This window comes from Anomaloglossus baeobatrachus, chromosome 9 (assembly GCF_048569485.1).
Source record: "Anomaloglossus baeobatrachus isolate aAnoBae1 chromosome 9, aAnoBae1.hap1, whole genome shotgun sequence".
NCBI classification, from domain to species: Eukaryota; Metazoa; Chordata; class Amphibia; order Anura; family Aromobatidae; genus Anomaloglossus; species Anomaloglossus baeobatrachus.
Window position 1 is genome coordinate 227,551,732 of NC_134361.1, and position 14,440 is coordinate 227,566,171.

Sequence of the window (14,440 nt, forward strand, 5' to 3'; positions counted from 1 at the left end):
CTGGATATCAGAAATTACGTCACAAGCATTCAATACAAAGTCTATGAGTGCCAGAACAAGGCTCTCATAGACTTGTATTGAGTTATGACCTCCAGCGCTCCATGAGACATTGCAGCGATCAGGGAGGTCACAAACTGGAGAAGATCAACCGGGACGGCGGTGATACCAGTTGAAGATGTCGAAGGGTGAGTATAAGACCAGGGGGACAGGGACCTTAGATTTAAAGCCCCACCCAAGTGGTGAAGAAAAAAAAAAAGAAAGGCTGGAGTGGCGCCATAATAGTTCACGGGACACAATCTGGGCACCACCTATTTGGCCCAATTATGGAAAATGTGCGATTTTTCTGTATTTAATTCTGGAAAATACGTAATGGGTAAAAACTCTCCCTACACCCCTAAATACCTTGACAGGTGTACTTCCCAAAATGTGGTAACATCTTGGGGGATTTCTACCAGGATTATTAGAAGGAATCTGTCAACAGGTTTTTGCCTCCTAATCTGAGAGCAGCATAATGTAGAGACAGAAATCCTAATTCCAGCAATGTGTCACTTATTAAGCTGTTTATTGAAGTTTAGATAAAAATCACTGTTTAATCAGCAGTAGATTATCATTACAGGACTACTTGGCAGCTGTCAGGCAGTCCTCCATATTCATATGCTCTGTATAACTCCGCCCTCACCACTGATTGGCAGCTTTCTGTGCACAATGTATATAAGCAGAGAGCTGCCAATCAGTGGTGTGGGCAGGGTTATAGTGATTCACATTCAAATAACTGCTAGATCTGCAGCAGAGAAAACTGCGATTTTTTCAAAAAGACAGCAAAACAGCTCAGTAAGTGACACATTGCTGGAATCAGGGTCTCTGTCTCTATATTATGCTGCTCTCGGATTTGGGAGCAAAAACTGGTGACAGATTCCCTTTAAATGCAACATGGCACCTGAAAACTAGAAAACCATTTGCTGCAAAAGCCAAAAAGCCGTCCTTCCCTACTGAGCCCCTCCATGTGCCCGGGCAGCAGAGAATGGCCCCCATGTGGGGGACTGAAAAAATGTATTACCTTGGATGTAAAGATGTTCTGCGTCGGAGTCGTTAGCGAGCTGTTCCGCCATCTCTCGGGGCTCCCACGATGCCAGTGAAGTAGCATTTGGGTTGGAAGAGTTGACCGCCACTACCTGACCAAGCGGGAGCAATGGAGGGTCATGCAAGTTTTTTGGCAGACAGTTATAGCTTTTTAGAAGTTTACAGGAGGCCACAAACGAAGGGAATTTTGTTACTTACCGTAAATTCCTTTTCTTCTAGCTCTTATTGGGAGACCCAGACGATTGGGTGTATAGCTACTGCCTCCGGAGGCCACACAAAGCATTACACTAAAAAGTGCAAGGCCCCTCCCCTTCTGGCTATACACCCCCAGTGGGATCACTGGCTCACCAGTTTTAGTGCAAAAGCAAGAAGGAGGAAAGCCAATAACTGGTTTAAACAAATTCTGTCCGAGTAACATCGGAGAACTGAAAACCGTTCAACATGAACAACATGTGTACCCGCAAACAAACCAAAAATCCCGAAGGACAACAGGGCGGGTGCTGGGTCTCCCAATAAGAGCTAGAAGAAAAGGAATTTACGGTAAGTAACAAAATTCCCTTCTTCTTCGGCGCTCTATTGGGAGACCCAGACGATTGGGACGTCCAAAAGCTGTCCCTGGGTGGGTAAAGAAATACCTCATGTTAGAGCTGCAAAACAGCCCTCCCCTACGGGGAGGCAACTGCCGCCTGCAGGACTCTTCTACCTAGGCTGGCGTCCGCCGAAGCATAGGTATGCACCTGATAATGTTTGGTGAAAGTGTGCAGACTCGACCAGGTAGCTGCCTGGCACACCTGTTGAGCCGTAGCCTGGTGTCGCAATGCCCAGGACGCACCCACGGCTCTGGTAGAATGGGCCTTCAGCCCTGATGGAACCGGAAGCCCAGCAGAACGGTAGGCTTCAAGAATTGGTTCTTTGATCCATCGAGCCAGGGTGGCTTTGGAAGCCTGCGACCCTTTGCGCTTACCAGCGACAAGGACAAAGAGTGCATCCGAACGGCGCAAGGGCGCCGTGCGGGAAATGTAGATTCTGAGTGCTCTCACCAGATCTAACAAATGTAAATCCTTCTCATACCGATGAACCGCATGAGGACAAAACGAAGGCAAAGAGATATCCTGATTTAGATGAAAAGAGGATACCACCTTCGGGAGAAACTCCTGAATGGGGCGCAGCACTACCTTGTCCTGGTGGAAGACCAGGAAAGGAGCCTTGGATGACAGCGCTGCCAGCTCAGACACTCTCCGAAGAGATGTGATCGCTACCAGAAAAGCCACTTTCTGTGATAGTCTAGAAAGTGAAACCTCCCTCAGAGGCTCGAAGGGCGGCTTCTGGAGGGCAACTAGTACCCTGTTCAGATCCCATGGATCTAACGGCCGCTTGTACGGGGGTACGATATGGCAAACCCCCTGTAGGAACGTGCGCACCTTAGGAAGGCGTGCCAAACGCCTCTGAAAAAAGACGGATAGCGCCGAGACCTGACCTTTAAGGGAGCCGAGCGACAAACCTTTTTCTAACCCAGATTGCAGGAAAGAAAGGTAGGCAATGCAAATGGCCAGGGAGACACTCCCTGAGCAGAGGACCAGGATAAGAATATCCTCCACGTTCTGTGGTAGATCTTAGCGGACGTGGGCTTCCTAGCCTGTCTCATGGTGGCAACGACCCCTTGGGACAATCCTGAAGACGCTAGGATCCAGGACTCAATGGCCACACAGTCAGGTTCAGGGCCGCAGAATTCCGATGGAAAAACGGCCCTTGGGACAGTAAGTCTGGTCGGTCTGGTAGTGCCCACGGTTGGCCGACCGTGAGCTGCCACAGATCCGGATACCACGCCCTCCTCGGCCAGTCTGGGGCGACAAGTATGACGCGGCTGCAATCGGATCTGATCTTGCGTAGCACTCTGGGCAAGAGTGCCAGAGGTGGAAACACATAAGGGAGCCGGAACTGCGACCAATCTTGCACTAGGGCGTCTGCCGCCAGCGCTCTTTGATCGCGAGACCGTGCCATGAAGGTTGGGACCTTGTTGTTGTGCCGTGACGCCATTAGGTCGACGTCCGGCACCCCCCAGCGACGACAGATTTCCTGAAACACGTCTGGGTGAAGGGACCATTCCCCTGCGTCCATGCCCTGGCGACTGAGGAAGTCTGCTTCCCAGTTTTCTACGCCGGGGATGTGAACTGCGGATACGGTGGAGGCCGTGGCTTCCACCCACATCAGAATCCGCCGGACTTCCTGGAAGGCTTGCCGACTGCGTGTCCCCCCTTGGTGGTTGATGTATGCCACCGCTGTGGAGTTGTCCGACTGAATTCGGATCTGCCTTCCTTCCAGCCACTGCTGGAAGGCTAGTAGGGCAAGATACACTGCTCTGATTTCCAGAACATTGATCTGAAGGGTGGACTCCTGCTGAGTCCACGTACCCTGAGCCCTGTGGTGGAGAAAGACTGCTCCCCACCCTGACAGACTCGCGTCTGTCGTGACCACCGCCCAAGACGGTGGTAGGAAGGATCTTCCCTGTGATAATGAGGTGGGAAGAAGCCACCACTGCAGAGAGTCTTTGGCCGTCTGGGAAAGGGAGACTTTCCTGTCCAGGGATGTTGACTTCCCGTCCCATTGGCGGAGAATGTCCCATTGAAGTGGACGCAGATGAAACTGCGCAAACGGAACCGCTTCTATTGCCGCCACCATCTTCCCGAGGAAGTGCATGAGGCGTCTTAAGGAGTGCGACTGACTTTGAAGGAGAGCCTGCACCCCAGTCTGTAGAGACCGCTGCTTGTCCAGCGGAAGCTTCACTATCGCTGAGAGAGTATGAAACTCCATGCCAAGATACGTTAGTGATTGGGCCGGTGACAGATTCGACTTTGGGAAGTTGATGATCCACCCGAACGCCTGGAGAGTCTCCAGTGCAACATTCAGGCTGAGTTGGCATGCCTCTTGAGAGGGTGCCTTGACCAGTAGATCGTCCAAGTAAGGGATCACAGAGTGTCCGTGAGAGTGCAAGACTGCTACCACTGCCGCCATGATCTTGGTGAACACCCGAGGGGCTGTCGCCAGACCAAATGGCAGAGCTACGAACTGAAGATGGTCGTCTCCTATCACGAAGCGTAGAAAGCGTTGGTGCTCTGTAGCAATCGGCACGTGGAGATAAGCATCTTTGATGTCTATTGATGCTAGGAAATCTCCTTGAGACATTGAGGCAATGACTGAGCGGAGGGATTCCATCCGGAACCGCCTGGCGTTCACATGCTTGTTGAGCAGTTTTAGGTCCAGAACAGGACGGAAGGAGCCGTCCTTTTTTGGAACCACAAAGAGATTGGAGTAAAATCCTCGCCCCCGTTCCTGAGGGGGGACAGGGATCACGACTCCTTCTGCTCTTAGAGAGTCCACCGCCTGCAGCAGGGCATCTGCTCGGTTGGGGTGTGGGGAGGTTCTGAAGAACCGGAGTGGAGGCCGAGAACTGAACTCGATTCTGTACCCGCGAGACAAAATGTCTGTTACCCATCGGTCTTTGACCTGTGACAGCCAAATGTCGCAAAAGCGGGAGAGCCTGCCACCGACCGAGGATGCGGAGGGAGGAGGCCGAAAGTCATGAGGTAGCCGCTTTGGAAGCGGTTCCTCCATTTGCTTTCCTGGGGCGTAAGTGAGCCCGCCAGGAATCTGAGCTCCCTTGTTCTTTCTGAGTCCTTTTGGACGAGGAGAATTGGGCCTTGCCCGAGCCTCGAAAGGACCGAAACCTCGACTGCCACTTTTTCTGTTGAGGTTTACTTGCTCTGGGCTGTGGTAAGGAAGAGTCCTTACCCTTGGACTGTTTTATGATTTCAGCCAATGGCTCACCATTTTTTGGAACCAGCATCTGCTTTCCAGTCCTTTAACCACAAGGCTCTGCGCAAAACCACAGAATTGGCGGACGCCATAGCGGTACGGCTCGTAGATTCTAGGACAGCATTGATAGCATAGGTCGCAAACGCAGCCATTTGCGAAGTTAGGGACGCCACCTGCGGTACTGCTGGATGTATGACAGCATCCACCTGTGCTAAACCAGCTGAAATAGCTTGTAGTGCCCACACGGCCGCGAATGCTGGAGCAAACGACGCGCCGATAGCTTCATAGACAGATTTCAACCAAAGGTCCATCTGTCTGTCGTTGGCATCTTTAAGTGAAGCGCCATCCTCTACTGCGACTATGGATCTAGCCGCAAGCTTGGAAATTGGGGGATCCACCTTTGGACACTGGGTCCAGCGTTTGGCCACCTCAGAGGGAAAAGGATAACGGGTATCCTTAGAACGTTTAGAGAAACGCTTGTCTGGATGAGCGTCGTGTTTCTGGATCGATTCTCTGAAGTCAGAGTGGTCCAAAAAAGCACTTAATTTACGCTTGGGATACAGGAAATGGAACTTCTCCTGCTGTGCAGCTGCCTCCTCTGCAGAAGGGGCTGGGGGAGAAATATCCAACAGTCTATTAATTGCCGATATAAGGTCATTAACCATGGCGTCACCATCAGGGGCATCCAGATTGAGAGGGGCCTCAGGATTAGACTCCTGATCACCGTCCTCAGTCTCATCACAGAGAGACTCTTCTCGCTGAGACCCTGAGCAGTGTGATGACGTGGAGGGTCTTTCCCAGCGAGCTCGCTTAGGCTGCCTGGGACTGTCATCTGAGTCAGAGACTTCAGCCTGTGATGCTTGAGACCCCCTTGAAGTACGGATTAGTTCCAACTGAGGGGGACCGGAGAGCATAGACACAGCAGTGTCCATGGTCTGAGTAACTGGCCTGGACTGCAAGGTCTCCAGGATTTTAGTCATAGTCACAGACATTTTATCAGCAAAAACTGCAAAGTCTGTCCCCGTCACCGGGGCAGGGTTCACAGGCGTCTCTGCCTGGGCCACTACCACCATAGGCTCTGGCTGACGAAGTGCCACTGGGACTGAACATTGCACACAATGAGAGTCGTTGGAGCCTGCTGGTAGATTAGCCCCACATGCAGTACAAACAGTGCACACAGCCCGTGCCTTGGCAGCCTTGCGTTTTGCGGATGACATGTTGCTGCCTCCTCAGAGCAGTACAGGGTGTCCAGCCAAGAAGCGACCTTACAGTGCAACTATATATATATATATGGTACCAAGAAAAAGTACACTAATATAACACTGAGGCACTAGTGGGGCCAGCACTAAAGTGCAGCTTACCGCCCGCTTAGGAGCGGGTGTGTGGTCGCCGAAATCCCTTTAGTCTGGGTCTCCCAGAGCCTGCTGCCTTTCCCCAGCCAGACCGCATGTGTAATGGCTGCCGGCGTCCTTGTGGAGAGGGGGGGCGGGCCCTGGGCGTATACAGACGAAGAGCGGGAAGCCTGCTTCCCACTGTGCCTAGTGAGAGGGCTGGAGCATGTAAATAAGGCTCCAGCCCTCGGCACTGCCAATTGAGCAGCGTCTCTCCCCTACCCTGATTGACAGGGTGGGGGCGGGAACGAAGCGGCGCTAGGCCGCAGAAGCCGGGGGCTAAAGTTAGAAGCGCCGCCGCCGTAAAAGCGCGGTCGGCGCAAAGTCCCCGGCGCACCACAAGTCGCAGCTGCGCCGCCGCTCCAGTAGCGGTCGGCGCAGTAGTTCCCAACATGTAACGTCACTCAGCAAAGCTGCAGTGACCTAACCCCAGCGCACAGCGCTACTGTCCCCGGCGCACTATAACGCTCAGCAAGCCCTGAGAGTGTCCGTGCCTGCCGGGGACACAGAGTACCTGAAAGTTGCAGGGCCTTGTCCCTGAACGGCACTCCCGCTCCAAATCCAGCAGGTTCTCTGGGTCTGTGGATGGAGCCCGGCCTCAGGGCTTGGGGGCCGGCAAGATCCCACTTCCACAGAGCCCTCCAGGGGATGTGGAAGGAAAACAGCATGTGGGCTCCAGCCTCTGTACCAGCAATAGGTACCTCAACCTTACAAGCACCAACCGCGGGTGAGAAGGGAGCATGCTGGGGGCCCTATATGGGCCCTCTTTTCTTCCATCCGATATAGTCAGCAGCTACTGCTGACTACAAACAGTGGAGCTATGCGTGGATGTCTGACCTCCTTCGCACAAAGCAGAAAACTGGTGAGCCAGTGATCCCACTGGGGGTGTATAGCCAGAAGGGGAGGGGCCTTGCACTTTTTAGTGTAATGCTTTGTGTGGCCTCCGGAGGCAGTAGCTATACACCCAATCGTCTGGGTCTCCCAATAGAGCGCCGAAGAAAGGTTACTCTACTGCCGAGTCTATATGTGCCGTATATTAGTGTAATGCCACACAGCCACTCCTCACAACTACTCAGCCTTCTTCCTCCAAATCCAGCTTCTCCTCCATGACAGAAGATCATCTTTCCACTCTACTCTCAAGATCACATCTCACAACCTGCCTGCTTGATCCACTCCCATCCCACCTCATGCCCAATCTCAACACAGTCTTCATACCAACCCTAACCCATCTCTTCAACCTATCACTAACAACTGGTGTATTCCCTTCATTCTTTAAACATGCCTCAATCACACCCATCCTCAAAAAGACCTCCCTTGACCCATCCTCTGTGTCAAACTATCGCCCCATATCGCCCCTTCTCCCCTATGCCTCAAAACTACTGGAACAGCATGTCCATCTTGAATTGTCCTCATACCTCTCCTCCTGCTCCCTCTTTGACCGGTTACAATCTGGCTTCCGACCCCATCATTCCACTGAAACTGCCCTGACCAAAGTCACTAACGACCTACTCACTGCAAAACCCAAGCGACACTACTCGGTCCTTATCCTCCTGGACTTGTCCTCTGCCTTTGACACAGTGGACCACTCCCTTCTACTACAGATTCTCTCATCTCTGGGCATCACAGACTTGGCGCCATCTTGGATCTCCTCACACTTAACCAACCGAACTTTCAGCGTCTCCCATTCTCACACCACTTCCTCATCTCGCCCCCTATCTGTCGGTGTCCCCCAAGGTTCAGTTCTTGGACCCCTGCTGTTCTCCATCTACACAGTCGGCCTGGGACAGCTCATAGAGTCCCACGGCTTCCAGTATCATCTCTATGCTGATGACACACAGATCTACCTCTCTGGACCTGACATCACCTCCTTACTAACCAGAATCCCACAATGTCTGTCTGCTACTTCATCCTTTTTCTCTGCTCGATCCCTAAAACTGAACATGGACAAAACTGAATTCATTGTCTTTCGTCCTCCTCACTCAACCCCCCCACCTGACATATCCATCATTGTCAATGGCTGCTCACTTTCCCCAGGGCCACGTGCTCGCTGCCTGGGAGTAATCCTAGACTCTGATCTCTGTTTCAGGCCACACATCCAAGCCCTCTCCACCTCCTGCCGCCTCCAACTCAAAATATTTCCCTGATCCGTACATTCCTTTTCCAAGAAGCTGCAAAAACCCTAGTGCATGCCCTTATTATCTCCCGCCTGGATTATTGCAACCTCCTGCTCTGTGGCCTCCCTTCTAACAGTCTCACTCCCCTACAATCTATTCTAAACTATGCTGCCCGGCTCATCCACCTGTCCCCCCGCTACTTCCCTGGCCTCTCCTCTCTGCCAATCCCTTCACTGGCTTCCCATTGCTCAACGACTCCAGTTCAAAACACTAACCATGACCTACAAAGCCATCCACAACCTGTCTCCTGCATACATCTGTGACCTAGTCTACCATTACTTACAGGCACATAACCATCCATCCTCACAAGATGATCTTCTCTACTCCCCTCTCATCTCCTCTTCCAACCATCGCATCCAAGATTTCTCCCGTGCATCCCCTATACTCTGGAATGCTCTGCCTCAACACATCAGACACTCGCCTACCTTGACAAGCTTCAAAAGGAACCTTAAGACCCACCTCTTCCGACAAGCCTCCAACCTGCCGTAACCCTCAGTCTGATACAGCGCCGCACAATCGGCTCTACCCTCACCTACTGTATCCTCACCTATCCCTTGTAGACTGTGAGCCCTCGCGGGCAGGGTCCTCTCTCCTCCTGTACCTGTCTGTGTCTTCTATTGTTTATGATTATTGTACTTGTCCCTATTATGTACACCCCTTTCACATGTAAAGCGCCATGGAATTGATGGCACTATAATAATAATAAAAATAATAATAATAATAATAATAATAATAATAATAATGCACTCACACCTATATGGACGGGATTTATGCAACTCCCTAAAAGGTCCCTATAAGTTGCTCCAAAAACACCGTGCAAGTCTGAACACAACCATAACCATCCTAACTGGAAATTAGTCTAAAGCTCACGGGATAGAAACCAGCACCAAGTCTATAAGTTATTCCCTATTGATAGGATAGGGGATAACGTATTGATTTCCAGGGGGACGATCGTTGGTCCAATTCTGTCTGCTCCAATCATTCTTTATGGGACTGAACAGACCTTGGTTATCGCCCGCAGTTCTATAGAAAATGAATGGAGCAGAGTTGCACGTGCTGCCCAGCACTATTTTTGGGATCGGAGGGGGGTCAAAGCGGTTAGACCCCCGGTGATCAATTGTATTGAGAAGGGCGAACTTATATACCTGGTATAAAGCTTTTAGCCTCACATGATTTTTCCTACGAAGAAGGCTCAAAATCATTCTGTCATGGGTGACAGACAGTTGTGTGGTTTCTGGCCATAGAAGGTCACAGCATTTCGCTGCACAGAATGCTCCCTGACTTCCCATTGTTCCTGCTGTTAGCATTCATTAGTATAGGTAGCTTTCCTGCTGCATTCATCTCTTCCCCTTTAGGACCCAGCAAAGCTCTCCTTCTGTCCAGCTACTAATTACTACTAATCCCCTTTTGCTTAAATATTCCCTTCTTCCTTGGACTGGTGCTTGTGATATTATTCAGTTCATTCTAACTTTGGTTGCAATCAGGTGGCTTGTACTCATTTGTGAACTCATTTGCTGAAACTTTGATGAACTTCTGTGGATAAGTAGTTCATGCTTTTCCCCCCGGGTCCTCCTTGTGTCTTCTCTAGTGTTTAGTGGGGTTGACGAAGAGCTCATCCCACCCGTTCTCTATTTAGGGCCCAGCACTAGGGATATCTAGGGTCAGGTATCCTGCTCGGCGCATGAGTGAGGAACCTATTGGTGGTGGTGAGGGACCCCAGAAACCAGCTGTAGGGATATCTAGGGTCAGGTATCCTGCTCTGCGCATAGGTGTGGTATCTATCTAGGGTGGTGAGAGACCAGCACTAGAGACACCTAGGGTCAGGTACCCTGCTCGGCGCATAGGTGCGGAACGTATGTAGGGTGCAGTGGGACCCTAGGGACCCGCACTAGGGATATCTAGGGTCCGGTATCCTGCTTGGTGCATAGGTGCGGAACCTATCTAAGGTGGTGAGGGACCCCAGGGCCCAGCAGTAGGGATACCTAGGGTCCGGTATCCTGCTTGGTGCATAGGTGCGGAACCTATCTAAGGTGGTGAGGGACCCCAGGGCCCAGCAGTAGGGATACCTAGGGTCAGGTATCCTGCTCGGTGCATAGGTGCAGAACCTATCTAGGGTGGTGAGGGACCCCAGGGACCAGCAGTAGGTTTGGTCAGGGGTCACCATTTCCTTCCTTCCCTAGATGCAGGGATCCCTTTCCCTTCTTACTTTTCGCTACTCGCTTACTACCTCCTCATACCTAGCGTGACACATGCTCCCTGATGTAACAACAATGTAGCTTACCGATGCCAGACTGTGAGTGGAGCTAGAGTGCTTGCTCGAGTGCTTGCTCGGCTCAATCGAGGAGATGCCGCTCAGTGTGTCGTTGCTTTTGCTGCTCGGACTTTGCACCCTGCGCGAGTATCCTAAAAGTTAGGGAACATGGATCAGAAAACAACTTTAATGTTCAACAAGACTGGGCAGATCAGTAATTATGCAAAAGCGGTCGACGCTGATCGGCTGCAGCGCCTACGCAACATAATGTCACATGAGCGTCCAGAGACACAACAAAGACACCAGCACAGAAGGTAAGTACATGAGTTATTACTTTACCAGAAGTGGACAACCCCTTTAAAAATGGGAAGTGTCGTCTGCTGGATTTCGGGCCGTACCGCACAGCGACGATTCTCACCAGTCTGGTATCAGTCCTCCTGACCCCTCTCACTACACCGCAGAGGCGTGTTACCATGCTGCCGTCTTCCCGTCACTATAATCAGCTCCTCTCCTGGTATATTTGGCAGGCGCCCCATATTGTAATAAAACGCAGTTTAGATTAAAGCTCATCTCAGGGGAAGGTGAGGAGCAGCTCTCACGAGGCGGCACGCAGCCAAAGTGAACCAAATTGATTCTTTTTATGGACAAATAAGATGTAACTGTCCTGATACCAGATGTGCGCAGTACAGCAATGCATAGAGGGAGTGGGCTCACGCGCATCCTACGTTCTGGCATTTCTCGGTGTGATCCCGGTCGGCATGCTCCAATTCTGCAAGATATGTGGACTGAGCTAAATCGTGGACCACATCACCCCAAGAAAGTGTCACAAAGACATCAAGATATCAAGATAAAAGACAAACTGAATTTTTCACACACACACACATATACATACATACATACATACATACATACATACATACATACATACATACATACATACATATATATATATATTATATATTACACCATATACACCATATTTTTCAGATTATAAGGCGCACTTTTAATCCCAAAAATTTGGGAGAAAAATGAGGGGTGAGTCTTAAAAATCCAAAAGTAGCTTACGGGGAAAGGTGGTGGAGAGGCAGGGGCAATGCGGTGTGCTGTGCTGCAGGCGCTGCTCTGTGCCGGGGCTGTGAGCGCTGCTCTGTGCGGTCTGGGTGGTGGGCGGCGCTGCTCTGTGCCGGGGCTGTGAGCGCTGCTCTGTGCGGTTTGGGTGGCGGGCGGCGCAGCTCTGTGCCGGGGCTGTGAGCACTGCTCTGTGCAGTTTGGGTGGCGGGCGGCGCAGCTCCGTGCCGGGGCTGTGAGCGCTGCTGTGTGCGGTCTGGGTGGTGGGCGGCGCTGCTCTGTGCCGGAGCTGTGAGCGCTGCTCTGTTCGGTCTGGGTGGCGCTGCTCTGTGCCGGGGCTGTGAGCGCTGCTCTGTGAGGTCTGTGTGGCAGGCGGCGCTGCTCTGTGCTGTGCGCAGTGGGGCATGGGCTATTCTAAAGATGGCGACAGTGAGGGCTTCAAAAAAAGCCGCCCAGAGTCTGCGAATTCACACATGGATCTCTCACTTCAAGCTCTCATCGCCGCATGAGCCGCCTCCGGTCCTTTGGCGTCCAAGCAGCGGACTTAAGGAAAATGTTGCCCGGAGGTGGTGCATGCGCAGATGAGATCTTGGCTTGTCATTGAGCCAATACCTCAATCTGTGTACTCCGGCTGCCATTTCTTTGAAGACTGCACCGCCGACATCTTCAGAATGACCAGTGCCTCACCGCCTGGAGCGAGCCCCAGCACAGAGCAGGGCCCGCCGCCACAGCACAGGGCAGGGCCCGCCGCCACAGCACAGGGCAGGGCCCGCCGCCACAGCACAGGGCAGGGCCCGCCGCCACAGCACAGTGCAGGGCCCGCCGCCACAGCACAGGGCCCGCCGCCACAGCACAGGGCAGGGCCCGCCGCCACAGCACAGGGCAGGGCCCGCAGCCACAGCACAGGGCAGGGCCCGCAGCCACAGCACAGGGCAGGGCCCGCAGCCACAGCACAGGGCAGGGCCCGCAGCCACAGCACAGGGCAGGGCCCGCAGCCACAGCACAGGGCAGGGCCCGCAGCCACAGCACAGGGCAGGGCCCGCAGCCACAGCACAGGGCAGGGCCCGCAGCCACAGCACAGGGCAGGGCCCGCAGCCACAGCACAGAGAGGAGCCGGCCGGCCCAGCACAGAGCATCTGGGCCTCTCTCTGCATCGTCCACAGCATTGCCATACTCCTGCACTGCCACTCTCTCCTGTGACCTCACTCCACCACTGCTGCTGCCCCCCACCCCGGTAAAACACCACCGGATTATAAAATGGACTCAATATTTTTTTTTAACATTTTTTTCTCTAAATTTGGGGTGCGTCTTATAAAATGAAAAATATGGTGTGGTGTACATTATACATATCCCCATTACACTGCCTCCGCCGGCTTGTCTCCTGGTGCCATCTCTTCCAGGTTTTTGACGCACTCGACCCGCCTCCTGGTGTGAAAATAATTCAACCAGACCTGGTCGCCTTCTTCCATTGATCACTGGTTCTGATCTGATGGCCACATGCTTATAGCGGGCACTTTTGGCATCAGTATGGGACATTATGACCGGTCTGTAACTACTCCGCCTCATATACAGCGAGATTAGTCTTTTTAAAGACACATTCACTAAGAGGAAGGTGCCTGTACGAACCCCAACCATAAACTGGAAACTAATCTAAGGCTCACAGAGCATTAGCACCTAGTATAGAAGTTATTCCCTACCAATAGGTTGGAGGATAAACTATTGGGAGTCCAATGATTGGTCCAATCCTGTCTGCACAGCTCCTCTCCATTCATTATCTATGGGACGGCACATCACTTGACTATGTCTGGCAGCCCCATAGAGATTGAATGGAGCAGCGATGTACATGCATTCAAGGGATTAGACACCCAGCAATCAATCCTATTAAAATGGGACAACTAATATACCAGGTACAAAGCCATTAACGATCTGGCATAAGAAATGGACCCAAAAATCATTTCCCTAATGTAATGATGCCAGATTTTTGTCTCATATGGCATCTCATCCTTTGTCTCATATGGCATCTCATCCAATAATGTGAATAGGGCTGAGATGTAACACTGGGTACAGGGCCGATCAGTCCATCAAATTCTGCATGTACACCCACAATATATGTATGTACCCTAATAATATGGCTACATAAATGACAGTGACGTAACCCAAAGAAGATGCAATGCTGCCGGACGAGTCCGTTCTGTCTGTGCAGTCTCATCCGTAACATTACACAGAATGAGCTGAATGTCCTAAGTCAAGGCAAAGTTTCCATAAACATCGGAGAGTAATTTCCTGAGATTCTATTATCAGACGATCACAGCTGTAAATTCCACACCGAGGACTGAGACGTCACCTGCTTCCCAGTTACTGCATGAAACTCAAATATCAGATAACCCAAAAAAGCAAAGAGTCGGTAATGGGCCATCAGCCGAGACTGGAGCCGCCCTGCGTAACCTTTGCCTGTTAGGGTGACTAACCTTTCTTTACAGAAGAGGAGCGTCTCACAGGTAACATGACTGGAGGGACCCCTCCTGGCCTCAGGTTTCCACCATCTGCGGTGATCTGTTTCTTCTTGTGCTTCCGTCTTTTCAGCTGGTGAGCTGCCAGGGCCAGGGCCACGGTACCCAGAGCGGTGGCAAATAGGACCTTCCTCAGGCCTGGAGACAACCTGA

The 14,440-nt window shown here is 51.9% G+C and overlaps 1 protein-coding gene across 2 annotated transcripts in view; it reads right to left on the bottom strand.

Annotated features, from left to right (window-relative positions):
- MIGA2 (mitoguardin 2) overlaps positions 1-14,440 on the bottom strand; it is a 171,166-nt gene that overhangs the window by 152,291 nt on the left and 4,435 nt on the right. For both annotated transcript variants that reach the window (XM_075324679.1, XM_075324680.1), the window contains exons 3-5: positions 14,246-14,440; positions 10,740-10,861; positions 1,058-1,172 (exon numbers count right to left, since the gene is read on the bottom strand). The exon at positions 14,246-14,440 is cut by the window's right edge and continues 16 nt beyond it. In XM_075324679.1, the coding sequence (XP_075180794.1) occupies positions 1,058-1,172; positions 10,740-10,861; positions 14,246-14,440 (432 nt within the window). The remainder of the gene's footprint in view (positions 1-1,057; positions 1,173-10,739; positions 10,862-14,245) is intronic.